Source organism: Hyla sarda, chromosome 2 (genome assembly GCF_029499605.1).
Source record: "Hyla sarda isolate aHylSar1 chromosome 2, aHylSar1.hap1, whole genome shotgun sequence".
Lineage (NCBI taxonomy): Eukaryota > Metazoa > Chordata > Amphibia > Anura > Hylidae > Hyla > Hyla sarda.
Genome location: NC_079190.1, coordinates 217,644,487 through 217,663,195, shown reverse-complemented (window position 1 = coordinate 217,663,195; position 18,709 = coordinate 217,644,487). Strand labels below are relative to the sequence as shown.

General features: G+C 40.9%; 1 protein-coding gene across 1 annotated transcript in view; it reads right to left on the bottom strand.

Moving 5' to 3' along the window:
- Window positions 1-208: 208 nt before the first annotated feature.
- Window positions 209-18,709, bottom strand: part of LOC130357423 (galectin-9C-like) — a 94,142-nt gene continuing 75,641 nt past the window's right edge. Inside the window, exons 16-18 of the mRNA XM_056560115.1 lie at window positions 17,311-17,402; window positions 8,262-8,427; window positions 209-530 (exon numbers count right to left, since the gene is read on the bottom strand). Coding sequence (XP_056416090.1) covers window positions 384-530; window positions 8,262-8,427; window positions 17,311-17,402 — 405 coding nt within the window. The 3' untranslated portion in view covers window positions 209-383. The remainder of the gene's footprint in view (window positions 531-8,261; window positions 8,428-17,310; window positions 17,403-18,709) is intronic.

Sequence of the window (18,709 nt, the reverse complement as noted above, 5' to 3'; positions counted from 1 at the left end):
TTTCTTTTATTTTGCAGCCCGGAAGGGATAACATGAAAAAAGTGTGCATCGGAGTACTCCTTTAAAGTACTAGGGAGCAAAGGCGTACCTGTATGCCCTTGGTCCTTAACAGGTTAAAGGTAGGTAGTATAAAACAAGCCAATGTTTTACACAAACAAGCCATAGATAAAAAAAAATAAATAAAAAAACACAAAAAACAAAATTAAGTTTGCAATTTAATTCGGTTTATAACAATTTCCAGCTCATGAAAAAGATTAGCCTATTCCTATAATACCATTATATAATCTAAAGATTTTTATGTATAGCACAAAATTCTAAATATGGATGCAGCAAAGGAATAACCACTTAGAGAAGCAGTAATTGCAGCGAGCAGAATGAGAACTCTAGATCTGAACATGCTGCAGAACAACATCGCCAGTAATTTCCAGGGTGTCTATTTGCTGGAGATGCGGCACACGGTGATTGTAGTTGCACACATGGTTTCCATTCACATTCACTCTAAAATGATGGTGTTCACAAACTATTTCAATCTGTGAGAAAAAAATAATAATTGGGATTTCAGATATGTACATTAATGGATATTTAAAAGGTCACAGAAACCATGTAAATTTCAGCATTAGGATAGGGTCACATGTAGCTTACATTCAGCATATTTCAAGCTGTGCAAAACCCGCTACATAGCAGGAAATACACTCCTTATTCCTTCAACGAGCAGACACACAGGGTTACCCAGGGGACTGACATGCAGGCCCGACTCCAAACCTCACTGCACATGTGTGACACTACCATCAGTGCGTTTTCACGTCATGATCAGTGGCGTAGCTTGTAGCTTTTGGGCCCTGATGCAAAGTTTGCAGCAGGGCCCCATATGCCAAATATAATTCTGGTCTCTTATGGGGCAGTTGTGGTTTGGGGGCACCCTTAGGCACCAGGGCCCTGGTGAGACTTCAACCTCTATAGCTATGCCCCTGGTCACAATAGCCAGAATACAGACATTTGAAGATTAACTAATATTACCATTTTTAAGAGGCATTAATGTGAGACAAATCTTGGGCTGACCTAATGACAGAAAATGAAACCCACACCTGCTATGAATTTGCACCACACTGTCATATTTAGAGACAGAAAATGGTGCCATCTTTTTGTCTCATCCTGGTTAACTCTCCCACTTTTCAAAAGGTCATTGCCCCTACCACCCGTAGGAAAATGCTTAACCAAATCACAGTTTTTTCTTTTCATTACTACATTTAATAAAAGGGTTAAAGTGCCACTGTCACTTTGAACTTTTTTCATTTCAGAAGCTTTTCTAATATACGGGACTGAGTCTATCGGATGTAAAAAAAAAAAAAAAACACCTCAAATTTCAGACAACAGGTAATAAGCTGGTTCCCGACAATTTTTCTCACCTCCTAGAAAAACACTGCGAGTGTTACAGAGGTGAACAGTATCTATAAGAGTGGCATCTGAAATTCCCCTTTGGGGTTGTGTGGGAAAGCCAATCATGATAATTTTCATTTTACTTTTCCACCTGATCTCTCACCAGCATATCCCTCACGCTTTTCATCTTTCTGAATACTATAAGCTTAGTCTCAACTGTCCATCGCAACACCTCCTCTGACATGTTCCAATTATTTAGAATAGCTTTTCTTCAAGTCATCCATCGGGCTGAATTGAAAAGAATATATTTTTTTATTTTTTCCTCCTCAATAGAGTGGAGCTATCAAGGGCACAAGAACGTTCATAGGCAGATTGGACCAGGTCCCCTGAATATCCTTTATTAAAACAATTCCTCAGTTCCATAGCCTGTAGATCAATATAAGTGACATCACTATTTTAGGCATCTCAGCCTCAGGAAATTACTATAAAGAAACAGTTTTTTGACATAATTAAGGTGATAGCTAGAGTAGTTCAACAGGGCATTAACGGCCATCCAATAGTCCTTTCCAATCAGGGAATAGTTAAAGTCTTTTAAAATAATGGTACATGACCAGCTAGTTAAGTGGCTTTAGATTTATTCTGTAAGGTACTGCGCTTTTGCACGATGAATAGGTGAGAAATATTACCTGTACACACCTCCCCCGGAGAAACTTCTAGTCTTCAAGGTTTTTCTATAGAAATGGAGTCGACAAACTTGGAGGGAGTATAGGCTGAAAGATCTATTCTAAAACCCTCTTTCGTGGACTTTAGGATCCAGGTATTATTTGTTATTTTCCTCCACTCATTGATGAAGGCCAAAATCCTGCCACCCACTTTGTAGTCACTGTTTATCTGTAGTGGGACTGTTTGAGCTATCCAAAAGGAAGGATATAAGACTATATCCTCCTCAACTTGCCACTGTCATGGACCTGGAGAAGACTGCTGGACCCTTAAAACGTTTTGTCTGATCTTTAACCCCTTAAGGACCCAGCCATTTTACACCTTAGGACCCGGCCATTTTTTGCACATCTGACCACTGTCACTTTAAAAGCATTCCAGAGTTATTAATGTTTAGTTATCATTCTGATTCCGAGATTGTTTTTTCGTGACATATTCTACTTTAACTTAGTGGTAACATTTTTTGGTAACTTGTATCCTTTCTTGGTGAAAAATCCCAAAATTTGATGAAAAATTTTGCATTTTTCTAACTTTGAAGCTCTCTGCTTGTAATGAAAATGGATATTCCAAATATTTTATTTTATTCACATATACAATATGTCTACTTTATTTTTGCATCATAAAGTTGACATGTTTTTACTTTTGGAAGACACCAGAGGGCTTTAAAGTTCAGCAGCAATTTTCCAATTTTTCACTAAATTTCCAAAATCACAATTTTTCAGGGACCAGTTCAGGTTTGAAGTGGATTTGAAGGGTCTTCATCTTAGAAATACCCCACAAATGACCCCATTATAAAAACTGCACCCCCCAAAATATTCAAAATGACATTCAGACAGCATTTTAACCCTTTAGGTGTTTCACAGGAATAGCAGCAAAGTGAAGGAGAAAATTCACAATTTCCATTTTTTACACTCGCATGTTCTTGTAGACCCAATTTTTTAATTTTTACAAGGGGTAAAAGGAGAAAATGTATACTTATATTTGTAGCCCAATTTCTCTCGACTAAGCACATACCTCATATGTCTATGTAAAGTGTTCGGCGGGCGCAGTAGAGGGCTCAGAAGGGAAGGAGCGACAAGGGGATTTTGGAGCGTACGTTTTTCTGAAATGGTTTTTGGGGGGCATGTTGCATTTAGGAAGCCCCTATGGTGCCAGAACAGCAAAAATAACCCACATGGCATACCATTTTGGAAACTAGACCCCTTGAGGAACGTAACAAGGAATAAAGTGAGCCTTAATACCCCACAGGGGTTTCACGACTTTTGCATACGTAAAAAAAAATAAAAATTTTCACTAAAATGTGTGTTTCCCCCCCAAATTTCACATTTTTGCAAGGGTTAATAGCAGAAAATAGCCCCCAAAATTTGTAACCCCATCTCTTCCAAGTATGGAGGTCCCCCTTAAGTTGACCTGAAGTGCACTACGGGCAAACTACAATGCTCAGAAGAGAAGGAGTCATATTTGGCTTTTTGAGAGCAAATTTTGCTCGGGGGGCATGTCGCATTTAGGAAGCCCCTATGGTGCCAGGACAGCAAAATAACCCCCACATGGCATACCATTTTGGAAACTAGACCCCTTGAGGAACGTAACAAGGGGTACAGTGAGCATTTACCCCCCACTGGTGTCTGTAAGATCTTTGGAACAGTGGGCTGTACAAAATTTTTAATTTGCGCAGCCCACTGTTCCAAAGATCTGTCAGACACCTGTGGGGGGTAAATTCTCACTGCACCCCTCATTACATTCCGTGAGGGGTGTAGTTTCCGAAATGGGGTCACATGTGGGTTTTTTTTTTGCGTTTGTCAAAACCGCTGTAACAATCAGCCACCCCTGTGCAAATCACCTCAAATGTACATGGCGCACTCTCCCTTCTGAGCCTTGTTGTGCGCCCCCAGAGCACTTTGCGCCCACATATGGGGTATCTCCGTAGTCGGGAGAAGTTGCATTACAAATTTTGGGGGGCTTTTTTCCCTTTTACCTCTTGTCAAAATGAAAAGTATAGGACAACACCAGCATGTTAGTGTAAAAAAATAAATTTTTTACACTAACATGCTGGTGTAGACCACAATTTCACCTTTTCATAAGGGGTGAAAGGAGAAAGCCCCCCAAAATTTGTTAGGCAATTTCTGCCGAGTACGGCGATACCCCATATGTGACCCTAAACTGTTGCCTTGAAATACGCCAGGGCTCCGAAGTGAGAGCGCCATGCGCATTTGAGGCCTGAATTAGGGATTTGCATAGGGGTGGACATTTGGAATCACTGGCGTAGAATACCCCTAACAGGGTGCCTCCAGCTGTTGCAAAACTCCCAGCATGCTTGGACAGTCAACGGCTGTCCGGCAATACTGGGAGTTGTTGTTTTGCAACAGCTGGAGGCTCCATTTTGAAAACAGTGGCGTACCAGACGTTTTTCATTTTTATTGGGGAGGGGGGCTGTGTAGGGGTATGTGTATATGTACTGTTTTTTACTTTTTATTTTATTTTGTGTTAGTGTAGTGTTTTTAGGGTACAGTCACACGGGAGGGGGGGGTTACAGCGATTTTCCCGCTGCGAGTTTGAGCTGCCGCGCAAAATTAGCTGCATCGCAAACTGCAGCCTGATACTCGCTGTAAGCCCCCTGCCCATGTGAATGTACCCTGTACATTCACAAGGGGGGGGGGGAACTCCAGCTGTTGCAAAACTACAACTCCCAGCATGCACAGTCTATCAGTGCATGCTGGTAGTTATAGTTTTGCAACAGCTGGAGGCACACGGGTTGGGAAACAATGAGTTAGGAAACAGACAATGTTTCCCAACCAGTGTGCCTCCAGTTGTTGCAAAACCACAACTCCCAAACATTCTCAGGCATGCTGGGAGTAGTAGTTCGGCAACATCTTTAGAGCCAGATATTGCCGAACTACAACTCCCAGCATGCTTGGAGTTGTAGTTTGCAACATCTGGAGGACTACAGTTTGCAGACCACTAATACAGTGGTTCCCAATCTGTGCCCTTCCAGATGTTGCAAAACTACAACTCCCAGTATGCCAAAACTGTCCAGGCATGCTGGGAGTTGTAGTTCTGCAACATCTGAAGGGCCAGATGTTACAGAACTACAACTCCCAGCATGCCTGGACAGTAAGGGCATGCTGAGGATGTGTAGTTTTGCAACATCTGGGAGGGCACAGTGGTCTCCAAACTGTGGACCTCCAAATGTTGCAAAACTGCAACTCCCAGCATGCCCAGGCGCCAAGGGCTGTCTGGGCATGCTGGGAGTTGTAGTTTACAGGGTCCTATTACAGCAATGCATGGGTCCTGAACAGGTTAAATAATGTTAATAAATTTGTTATTTTATATCATTTTGTCCGTAATTTCAGAATCTTCCAAATGTACATTTTAACTTCAGCCAGGAGCGCCATCTTCAGACGTCTGCATAAAAGGGGTGCTACTAACAGCAAAACCAAATAGATACAACACAGATACAAGTGCACACCCAATCAGAAATTCATAAATGAACAAAAAATCTTTAATACAAAAACACACAGATCAGAATTCGATAAGACTGCATAGACTACTAAACAATAAAATGCTCAAAAGATGAGTCAACCACAACATGGGAAGGGGCCATGAACCCCCTGCCCAACCTGTTCTGCAAAAAACAACAAAAGATGAGGCTGCTACTCCAAGTTGCACATTATCAAATAGTACAAATACACCAAAAGATAATGCAAATAAATACCCAAGTGCATAAGTAAAAGGAACACAGTAAATATTAATGGCAAACCACAGGCGGAGGAGCTAGATGTAAGCGCAGGACAGGACAACTAGGAGCCCACGCGTTCGTCACTACACTGTCTTATCTAATTCTGATCTGTGTGTTTTTGTATTTAATAAAGATTTTGTGAATTTATGAATTTCTGATTGGGTGTGCACTTTTTGCAGCAATTTCTTTTTCTTCCTGTGTTGTATCTTCAGACGTCTGTTAGCTGAACACTCCTTTAGTGTCTAGAAGGAACAGAGTTCCCGGAGTGTCATTCATTTAGATGGCTTTTACTGCCTCAAATGGTCATGGGTGAAAAAAAGGCCACTTTGGGCTAGGAGTCCACTTGTTTTTTCTGGCAGTTTTGGGAAAACTGCCACTGCAGTTTGAGCCAAAGCCAGAAGTGTATTCAAAAGAAATAGGACATACAAAAGGAAGGACTTCTACTTCTCCCTTATAGATTCACTTCTGACTTTGCCTCAAAAACGGCAGTGGCAGTATTCCAAAAACTGCCAGAAAAAAAAAACAAGTGGAATCCTAGCCTTAGGAACTCCATGTTTTTACACACTGGTGTTGGTGCAAGGCAAACTGTGTTGCATTCACGATGTACTACCACAAGGTGAGCTTACATCTAAGCTGCCCCATAACACATTCTGGGCTAATGGCACTTCGAGCTCCTCTGTGCATTTTTCTTTTTCTATTTTACTGGTGTAAAGTATAGTCTAAGCCATAATTGTTGGCACTCGTGAATAAAGACGCTCCCCAGGTTGCATAAGATGTTGCCTCCAGCTCAGAATCTCTTAATCCACCATGCTGCCTTGTTCATACATTGTGGAATACAACAAAGCCTCTGCAGCACTTGAAGTAGAGTGATATCCTGAGCCATCACTTTGCCATGCCATTATAGCCTGTGGTAGAATTTAATGGAACTACTGAGTAGAAGCATTAACTCCTCTAAACAGCTTCCTTGGAAGGCTCAGCAGACTACTCACACCACTTTAGCGGAAATGTTGTACTGACTTTAATTTTTCACCTGTGGTGTATGTGCCTCAAATTTTAACAAGTCCATGCGATAAATTTGTCGCACATACACCAGCACTAAAAGGTTAGTGTTACACCTACCGTATTTTGCTGCTGCATATTTTCCTACATATTGAAGTCAATGGGTAGCTAAATCTGCTGCAGAAAAAATGCAGCAAAATAATAAATCAGCTGCAGCAAAATACTGCACGTGTGACTGTACCCCAAGTCTAAGACATTGGGGGAGACCTATCAATTCATGTATAGAGGAAGTGGTGCAATTGCCCATAGTAACCAATCAGATCACTTCATTTTTCACAGGCCTTTAACAAAAAAAAAAAAAAAACGAATCCGATTGGTTGCTCTGGGCTCCTCAACACAGGTTTTGATAACACCAACCCCCCCCCCCCCCCCCACAGTAGGAAAACAGTGTACCAACACCACGGTTGATAAATCTACCCTCTATATTTCCTGTCCCAAATACGGTATTGGCGTTAACTTCCTATTGTGCTGTCATGAAAGACAATTGGGAAAAAGGAAAAATAACAATTGTGATTGACTCGGTAAGGGTATGTTCCGTTCAGCAAAGCTTGCTGAACAGAATGGCGAAATTTCTGCAGAAGTGTGTTAGCTAAACACAGAATTCCACTCAAATTCAAGCCCGAGTGATTTCAATGGGATTGGCACTGTGGAATCCTGCAAAAGATAAGACTAGTCTTACATTTTGAAGGAATGCAGAAAGCAGAATTTTAACAGCAGAATGGTCACGGTGGAAATTCTGCTGTTTAAATGCAGAATCCCAATTAAATCAATTTGCGGTAAATTCTGCCATGTGAACACACCTTAACACAGCCCCGAAGGGGAATTTCAGATGCTATTCATGTAGCTACTGTTTACACCTCTGTGACTCCATATTTTTCTAGAAGGGGAAGAAATAGAGGCAAACCAGCTTATTACCAGTCTTACAAAGTTAGTAATAAGGGGGGGGGGGGGCTTGTAGACAGATTACCATGAACCCAATGGTCACTCTGGCAGAACTCCAAAGATAGTGTGCGCTGATGGGAGAAACTTCCAGGTGGTCAATAAGCCCTATTATAGCCAGTCATTAGAACCCTGATCAAACATTCTGTTAAAGCAATTCTCTCTAAACTTTATAAAAAGTGAACCCTTTATAAAATTTTTTACAGAGCCATTTTATATAGTAATTTATAAAAGTTCTTTACACATGTATTTATGATTTAGCAGCCAATCTTGGCAATAAAATATTAGATGAATGCTAAAGCATTCAGAGACTTATTAACCCATGGCTAAGCTTTTTTTTTTTTTTTTTTTTTTTTTTTTTTTGAGGGCCTGAGGCATCAGCTGTAGGGCTCATACAACCCTGCAGACTTTCTGCACATATAACTACACTTACCACAAAGCTCTGTCCGGGTGCAAAACACATTCCAGAGCTAGGCAATTGCCGCTCCTCACATCCCCACTGGTTATTTAGATGACTGTTCCTGACTATAGTGTCTTCATTAAATCTTGGATTAAAATGAAAGGCAATTTCCTTGCCAAAGCTCAAGTTGACATGAAATCTGTGAATAGGTTTTAAAAAATGTATGTAAATACAAATAATGCAAAGAGATAGATTCTAAAATCATGGTTGCTTGCGGGATCCAAACAGGAAAGCTAAGGAGTTTATTAAAGAGAATCTGACAGCTACAGTCATGGCCGTAAATGTTGGCACCCCTGACATATTTCAAGAAAATGAAGTATTTCTCACAGAAAAGGATTGCAGTAACATGTTTTTCTATACATGTTTATTACCTTTGAGTGTATTGGAACTAAACAAAAAGAGGGGGGGGGAAAAAAAAAAAAAAAAAAAAAAAAAAAAAAACGCAAATTGGACATAATGTCACACCAAACTCCAAAAAACGGTCTGGACAAAATTATTGGCACCCTTAACTTAATATTTGATTGAACAGCCTTTGGAAAGTATAAATAATATCAGTGGCTTCCTATAACCATCAATAAGCTTCTTACACCTCAGCCGGAATGTTGGACCACTCTTCCTTTGCAAACTGCTCCAGGTCTCTTATTGGAAGGGTGCCTTTTCCCAACAGCAATTTTAAGATCTCTCTGCAGGTGTTCAATGGGATTTAGATCTGGACTCCTTGCTTACCATTTCAGAACTCTCCAGCACTTTGTTGCCATCAATTTCTGGGTGCTTTTTGATGTATGTTTGGGGTCATTGTCCTGCTGGAAGACCCAAGATCTCGGACACAAACCCAGCTTTCTGACACTGGGCTGTAAAGTGTGACCTAAAATCTGTTGGTAATCCTCAGATTTCATGATGCCTTGCACACATTCAAGGCACCCAGTGAAAAACAAAGCCCAAAACATCATTGAACCACCATATTTCACTGTAGGTACTGGTGTTCTTTTCTTTGTAGGCCTCATTCCGTTTTCGGTAAACCGTAGAATGATGTGCTTTATTAACAAGCTCCATCTTGGAAGGAGGATTTTAGCTTACTCAAGTTCATTTTGGCAAAATGTAGTCTTGCTTTATGAGTGGGGTCCTCCTGGGTCTCCTGCCACAGAGTTTCATTTCATTTAAATGTCGACGGATAGTTTGCACTGACACTGATCCTCCCTGAGCCTGCAGGACAGCTTGAACATCTTGTTTGGGGCTGCTTATCCACCATCCGGACTATCATGTCTTGACACCTTTCATAAATTTTTCTCTTCAGTCCATGCACAAGGAGATTAGCTACAGTGGGGGGGGGGGGGGGGATCAAAAGTTTGGGCACCCCAGCTAAAAATTTGTATTAATGTGCATAAAGAAGCCAATGAAAGATGAAAAAATCTCCAAAAGGCATCAAATTACAGATGAGACATTCTTATATGTCAACAAAAGTTAGATTTTATTTCCATCATTTACACTTTCAAAAGAACAGAAAACTAAATGGCATCTGCATAAGTTTGGGCACCCTGCAGAATACATAGCATGCACTGCCCCCTTTGCAAAGCTGAGACCTGCCAGTGTCATGGATCATTCTCCATCATCTGGGAAGACCAGGTGATGTCAATCTCAAAGGTTTTAAATGCCCAGACTCATCTGACCTTGCCCCAACAATCAACACCATGGGTTCTAAGCAGTTGTCTAAAAATCTGAAACTGAGAATAGTTGACGCTCACAAAGCTGGAGAAGGCTATAAAGATAGAAAAACGTTCTCAGCTGTCATTATCCTCTGTTCGGAATGTAATTAAGAAATGGCAGTCATCAGGAACAGTGGAAGTTAAAGCAAAATCTGGAAGACCAAGAAAAAATGACAGAACAGCTCGCAGGATTTTGAGAAAAACAATTCAAAACCCACGTTTGACTGCACAATCCCTCTAGAAAGATCTGGCAGACACTGGAGTTGTGGTACACTATTCCACTATAATGAGATACTTGTACAAACATGGTCTTCATGGAAGGGTCATCAGAAGAAAACCTCTTCTACGTCCTAACCACAAAAATCAGCGTTTGAACTTTGCAAATTAACAAATAGACAAGCCTGATGGATCGATGTGGTTAAAATTGAACTTTTTGGCCGGAATGAGCAGAGGTACATTTATAGAAGAAGGGGAACAGAATTTAATGAAAAGAACCTCTGTCCAACTGTTAAGAATGGGGGTGGATCAATCATGCTTTGGGGCTGTATTGCAGCCAGTGGCACAGGGAACATCTCACGTGTAGAAGGAAAAATGGATTCAATAAAATTTCAGCAAATTTTGGATGCTAACTTGATGCCATCTGTGAAAAAGCTGAAGTTAGAGAGGATGGCTTCTACAAATGGATAATGATCCTAAACACACCTTGAAATCCATGGGGGATTACATCAAGAGGCGTAAATCTCCTGACCTCAACATAATTGAAAATCTATGGACAGACCTTAAAAGAGCAGTGCGTGACAGACAGCCCAGAAATCTCAAATAACTGGAAGATAATAACTCTGCAGGGTGCCCAAACTTTTGCAGGCGCCATTTTTGTTTTCTGTTATTTTGAAAGTGTAAATGATGGAAATAAAATGTAACTTTTGTTGACATATTATAAGAATGTCTAATCTGTAATTTGATGCCTTTTGGAGATTTTTCCATCTTTCCTTGGCTTCTTTATGCAAATTTATACACATTTTTACCTGGGGTGCCCAAACTTTTGATCCCCACTGTACAGTGCCATGGGTTGCAAACTTCTTGATAATGTTGCACACTGTGGACAAAGGCAAATCTGGATCTCTGGAGACGGACTTGTAAAATTGAGATTGTTGATATTTTTCCACAGTTTTGGTTCGCAAGTTCTCAGACAGTTCTCTTTTCCACTTTCTGTTGCCCATGCTTAGTGTGACACACAGACACACAATACAAAGACTGAGTGAACTTTTTATCTGCTTTCAGGTGTGATTTATATATTGCCTACACCTGTTGCTTGCTCCAGGAGAGTTTAAAGGAGCGTCACATGCTTGAAACAATCTTATTTTTTTCCACAATTTTGAAAGTGCCAATAATTTTGTCCAGCCCATTTTTGGAGTTTGGTGTGACATTATGTCCAATTTGCTTTTTCCCCCCTCCTTTTTTTTTGGTTTAGTTCCAATACACACAAAGGAAATAAACATGTGTATAGTAAAACATGTGTTACTGCAATGCTTTTCTGTGAGAAATTCTTCATTTTCTAGAAAAATTTCAGGGATGCCAACATTTACAGCCATGACTGTATATCACCCGCACTAAACCAAAATATACTGGGTTATAGTAAGGGTGAATAGCTGTTATGTCTTAAAGGAGATATTCAGCATAAACATTTTTTTTTGTCTCCCTGTGCCCGTGCTGCAAGAACATAAAACAAACTCGCATTTTCGTTCCCCGTTGCTCCGTATCTGGTCCCATTCCTCCATTGCTGCAGGTCTATGGGCTTGGAACATCACGGAGCCGTCAGCGTATCGCCGGCCGCAGCGATGTTTATGCTGCATATCTCCTTTAAGTGCTGCCTGTTACAATTGCATTAACATTGCACAATGGTGGTGGGGAGCCGGCTCGCTCAGCTCCCCTGCCTCATCAATAAACCCCCCCCCCCCGGCCCGAAAACTCTAATTGTAAGCCTTAAAACACAAGTAACCCTTTTTACAGCCCTCACCTGCACAATTACCGATTATATTGGGATTGGTGCAGGTGAAAAAGCTGTCAGATTTTCTTAAAAGGATTGCATATTATTTAGTTGCATTGGAGCTGTATATATGCTAAGTTAGGCCTCCCTCACACTTTTTTTTTTTTAAATACCCTTTTGTGACAGCCACTATTTTGGGGGTGCTCATTTGGACATTCTTGATGCACAATTCTGAATCAGAATTATAGTGAATGTGTACATTTTGTACATTTACTTCAAAATAAAAATAGATTCCAACCCCAAAAAAAAAAAAAATATGCAAAAATATCAAATTATATATATGTCGAAACCATACATAAACTGTAAATAGAAGTAACCCCAGGATATCCTCACAGAAGTAACAAAGAGACAGACATATACATTGTGACAGGTACACAAATGTTAAATCCAAGGTGCAGTAGGGGGACCAAAATAAGAATTAGCAGTTCAGATAATCCTGAAACAATACCTAGAGTGGTAACCACACAACTAGAGATGAGCGAACTTACAGTAAATTCGATCCGTCACAAACTTCTGGGCTCGGCAGTTGACGACTTTTCCTGCATAAATTAGTTCAGCTTTCAGGTGCTCCCGTGGGCTGGAAAAGGTGGATACAGTCCTAGAAGACTCTTTCCTAGGAATGTATCCACCTTTCCCAGCCCACCGGGGCACCGGAAAGCTGAACTAATTTATGCAGGAAAACTCAGCAACCGCCGAGCCGAGAAGTTCGTGACGAATTGAATTTACAGTAAGTTCGCTCATCTCTACACACAACATAGGGCAGGAAAAAAAAAAAAAAGCTTAAGAAGGGGGGACTCAGGTGGAAAACAATTTTTATCTAATCAACTGGTGCCAGAAAGTTAAAAAACAGATTTGTAACTTACTTCCATTTAAAAAGCTTAACTCCTTCCAGTACTTAGCTGCTGTATGCTCCAGAAGAAGAGTTTTTTGTCGGACCACCGTGCTCTCTGCTGACATCTGTCCATGTCAGGAACTGTCCAAAGCAGGAGAGGTTTGCTATGGGGATTTGTTCCTCTCTGGATAGTTCTTGACACATACAGAGGTGTCAGCAGAGAGCACTGTGGTCAGACAGAAAAACGAACAACTCAACTTCCTTTGGAGCATACAGCAGCTGATAAGTACTGGAAGGATTAAGATGTTTTTATAGAAGTAATTTACAAATCTGTTTAACTTTCTGGAGCCAGTTGATTAGATAAAAATTGTTTTCCACCCAAGAACCCCTTTTAAAGCTTTTCTTCTGCCCTATGTGGTTACCACTCTAGGTATTGTTTCAGGATTATCTGAACTGCTAATTCTTGTTTTGGTCCCCTACTGCACCTTGGATTTAAAGTGGTATTCCAGACCAAAACTTTTTATATATATTTAATTAATATTAAATATATTTAATTACATGTCGAAACAATACATAAACTGTAAATAGAAGTAACCCCAAGATATACTCACAGAAGTAACAGACAGATATATACATTGTGACAGGTACACAAATGTTAAATGGGTATTCCAGGCAAAACCTTTTTTTTTTATATCTCAACTGGCTCCAGAAAGTTAAACAGATTTGTAAATTACTTCTATTAAAAAAATCTTAATCCTTCCAATAGTTATTAGCTTCTGAAGTTGAGTAGTTTTCTGTCTAACTGCTCAATGATGATGTCACGTTCCGGGAGCTGTGCAGTTCCTATGGGGATATTCTCCCATCATGCACAGCTCCTGGGACGTGACATCATTGAGCAGTTAGACAGAAAACTTCAGAAGCTAATAACTATTGGAAGGATTAAGATTTTTTTAATCAAATTAATTTACAAATCTGTTTAACTTTCCAGAGCCAGTTGATATATATAAAAAAAAAAAAAAAAAAAAAAAGTTTTGCCTGGAATACCCGTTTAACATTTGTGTACCTGTCACAATGTATATATCTGTCTGTTACTTCTGTGAGTATATCTTGGCGTTACTTCTATTTACAGTTTATGTATTGTTTCGACATAATTAAATTTAAGGGCTTGTTCACATGGGTGAATTTTATAGCGACCCCACTGGCTTCAAACATGCTGCGAGTTCACAAAAAAACCTGCCTGTGTGAACGAGACCTAGGGAACCCCAGCAAACATACGAGGGAAAATGTAGCCTGCTTGATACAATGTCTAGCCACTACTGTATATGTGATGAAAACAATGTACAATAATTAGCTTACCTATACAATGAGTTCATATAAGTCCATTAATTTTTGGCTGGTCCAGCCTCACTCTCCCCAAGCACAGACCCACACCCCACTTTTAATTACAACCCCAAGACATTCAGCTGCAGCTGAGTCTCATTGATTTCAATGGGATAATGCACGGTTCACACTGTGGAATTTCCACGGCAGACTTTTTTCCACAGAACTCCTAATAGACATGTCTATTTTCTTGCATATTTCGCTCAGAAATGCATTGTTGTCTATGAGATGGCGCATTTCCAAAAGGTCATAGCACCCACCGTGTTATTCAAATGTACAGAATGTACACGCGTTTTCCCATGCGGACCTTCCATACATTTTACACAGTGTTAACATGGCTTTAGAAAAGACAAAAGTAGGAAATTCTCAATGGCTTACAGCATTTTTCTACACCCTCCTGGAAAGAGCTCCTAAACTTCAGATAGTTTCCCATGAAAGCAGAATCCTGGGGATCCCAATATAAATTTAAAAGCTTTAAACCAACCTCCAGATGATTACCCATTCCTTGATGAAAGGCCCAAACCAATTCCTACAAGAGAACAACATGAAAGAAGCCTCTCTTTCCAGGGGTTCACAATGTTGGTATCAAGATAGATATTTACTAATGAGACCACATGGTTGACCATATACAAAACTCCAAAACGTAAGCAACCTCCTTATACACTAGGATCAATCTATTTCCCTATAACATCATTTGGAAGAACACACTGCAGACTGTACTCCAGAGAGGTTTTGTCAAGATGCATACACTGGCCAAATATATCAGAAAAGGGGGCAGAAATGTTTTGATCAAGTTTACCATTTTCTGGAGGGTCAAAGTCCAACCCTTCCACTGATCCACCTTTTGTGGAGAACTTAAGCCTTGTGTCCCAGTTTGTTTGGACTATTAACTGTCACATCTGGGCAGGGAAAAGCAAAGCCCTGAACTCACCAGTTCCCACTTGCCCTGCCTACTTGCGTACCTGCCCTAGGAGAAGGGGCCATAACCACAGTGACAGTCCCTGCCTGAATAATTGCAGGGAGTAAAACGTCAACTAAAAATATAGATGGAGGTCGTGACACTAAGGAATCACAAACACTAAGCAATAATAACTAAACATACACACAATATGTCACAGTCCACAAGCTGAGTCAATACCAAGAGAACAGAAAAACCAAATCACAGAAACAGGAGAGGCGCCAGAGCGGAGCCAATGGGTCAAAATATGCCATAAATACTAGATACAGTACAAATGCTAGCTAGGAGTATGAGCTCTTTCGCATGCAAAGCCTGGATGAAGGCTTTGAGGGTTTAACTAGGGAGCTAAGAAGGTGAAAAGCCATCGAGGTCAGCTGACTATCCAGAGAACAGGGAGTTTCCACAGCAACCAGAACTAAAAAAAACTCAGTACAAATTAACCCTTTGGGTTCTTACATTTACCTTGCCCAGATTCAAAGATGAGGACTTTAGCTGGCTTCTGGGGCTCTTGAAGGGTTTCCTGGCGATCAAAACCAGGATCTCCCACTCCCAAGCAAGAGTCTTCTACTTCCTGGTGGATCTCTGACCCAGATGGCTCTGAGTAGTGGTCCAACTCTGTCATCACCTATTACCCCTTTTGCAAGGAGACAAAAATGGTGACATTGATGGCACACACTAACACCCAGAGAGTAAGACCTGGCACCGCCTGGTCCATTCTCCTTGTCAATGGTCCACAATAAATCCTAAGGAAATGATCACACACACACACACACACACACACACACACACACAAACAGCGGCCTTAATGGAGAACCCTGATGAGCGCCAGGCTCAACCCTTAAAAGAGCGGCCAACCCAACCATTACCAAGCAGGAAACTATCCACGGCAGGCCAAGAAAGGACAGACAGAGCAATGCTGAGACTCTGAAAGGAGGCAGGTTGCAAGCTTTAGGAACAGATTAAGTAGCACTTTCAGTCCACATTAAGAAGCGATACGGAATGCCAATAGTCAATTTAAGACTGACATTCTGACTTTAGCAGAATGCCCAAGACAGTGGTTCTTAACCTGGGTTCGATTGAACCCCAGGGGTTGGGTGAGTCAGTCACAGGGGTTCGGCGGGGGAGGTCTCAACAGGACAGGCAAACCAAGCAATTGCTTTGGGCCCCGAGCAGAGCCGGTGTTTGCCTGTCCTGTAGCGACGGGGCAATTCCCCATCACTTTTAACTCCCTGCGGCCCGCGTTAAGTTTAAAAACGCAGGGCCATCGGGACATGGCGCACGCCGGGACACCGGGAGAAGGAGGAAGACGCGCGCTGGCCAGCTTGGTAAGTGACCAGTGGCACGTCATCTTCGGTGCTCCGACCACCAGTTCTGAGACCTACTGCTATAGCCGGTGCGGTGGTCTGAGCACTAAAGTGGGCAGTACACAGGCATACAGCCTACAGCCATACACTGTATATGACTGGAGGTGTATGTCTGTGGGGGAACATTGCCTACATCAGTGGTCTTCAACCTGTGGACCTCCAGATGTTGCAAAACTATAACTCCCAGCATGCCCGGACAGCCGTTGGCTGTCCGGGCATGCTGGGAGTTGCAGTTTTGCAACATCTGGAGGTCCGCAGGTTGAAGTCCACTGGCCTGCCTAATGTGGGGGAACACTGCCATTGTTGCGAAAATGACATGAGAGTGGCACTTGCCAAGGTAAAGCTGCGCATTTCTGAACTGGTCTCTGAAAGACAAAAGCAGAAGTCACACTGATTTGCAGTAAATATTCATTGTTTTTGTGTGAAAATAATGTTTTCATGGTTTTGTTCTTTGTTCTTAATGGTTTTGTTCATTTTGTGCACCTATGTATAAATATATACTTAAATATATACCTCCTATGTTTTGAATTTGAAAAAAAACAAGCATATGTTTTCCCAATTAAGAGGGGTTCGGTGAATGCGCATATGAAACTGATGGGGTTCAGTACCTCCAACAGTGTTAAGAACCACTGGCCCAAGAGAAGACGCTCATTAAATATGTGGTAAAGTAAGAAATAAAAGCGCCCTAAAGGTCCTGTAGAATACCTTGGTGCTATATAAACCACACAAAATAAATACCTCTTCGGATTATTTGCAGAAACAGCTCCTCTGATGACAATAACCTTAGAAGGAAACAGGCCTCCATCGATTTTAGTTTGGTATGGGATTGTCTGTATGAACAGTAAAGCAATTGTAAGCACAGGACATCCTTTAAAGTACATTACTGTATTATGTATTAATTCTAATAAATAAAAACATTTTAATTTTTTTAATTTTTTTAACCATAATATAACCGATACACGTCATGAGAGAACTTGAGCCTGCTTTAAAGATGGTGAGTAATGCCTGCAATCAGCAGCAAAGACTCACCGCCAATGCTGAGGTCTGGAATTTAACCCGAGAGAAAAAATAAAAATACCAAGAAAAAAAAAAAAAGCCTCACCTAACCCATACATTGTATATATCCTGTCCAGCAAGAACATACAGTAAACCTGCGATCTGTATAGATTGCTGGTTTACCATAACCCCTTGCTGGGCTGAATGCTATATTTGGGCCCAGCAAGAAACATTAACCAGGGCTGCAGTTTACTAGAACTAGGCACCCTAGTGGTCTTTCCTTTTTATAGAAATCATGGCTTAAAAAACTATTTCCTTATGAAGTATATTAGAAAGGTTATTATTTTGCCAGGATGTACAACATAAAAAAAGGTTTTTGAATCTGACAGAGGCCAATTGAGGCAGTAAAAAACAAAAATTCCACATGCAAAAAACACCAGAAAAACCGCAACTTTTAATTTTTCTCAGCAGTGGCCCTTTTTTCCTCTCGAGATTTTTCTTTGTGTTTCCATGTCTAAAAAAAAACAAAAATAGTCATGTGAAAACTTAAGCATAAACTGGGTGTCGTTGCAATCATATTGCCCTACAGAATAAAGATAACATGTAATTTTAAGCTATTAAGTGTACTGCGTAAACACAAGCATCCCCCAAAATTTGCATGCTGCAAATACAGTGACGGAATGTAAGCATGCATGGGATAGGCATATACAGTGGGGCAAAAAAGTTCTCCCACTTAAAGAGATGAGGCCTGTAATTTTCATCATAGGTATAACTCAACTATGAGAGACAAAAACCCATAAAATCCCATTGTCTGATTTTTTAAGAATTTGCTAATTATGGTGGAAAATAAGTATTTGGTCAATAACAAAAAGTTCATCTCAATACTTTGCTATATACCAATGAGAGGTCAAACATTTTCTGTAAATCACAAGGTTGTCACACACTGTATTTTAGCACATTCCTCCATGCAGATCTCTAGAGCAGTGATGTTTTGGAGCTTTTGCTGGGCAACACGGACTTTCAACTCCCTCTAAAAGGTTTTCTATGGGGTTGAGTTCTAGAGACTGGCTAGGCCACTCCAGGACCTTGACATGCTTCTTGCGAAGCCACTCCTTCATTGCCCGGGCGGTGTGTTTGGGAT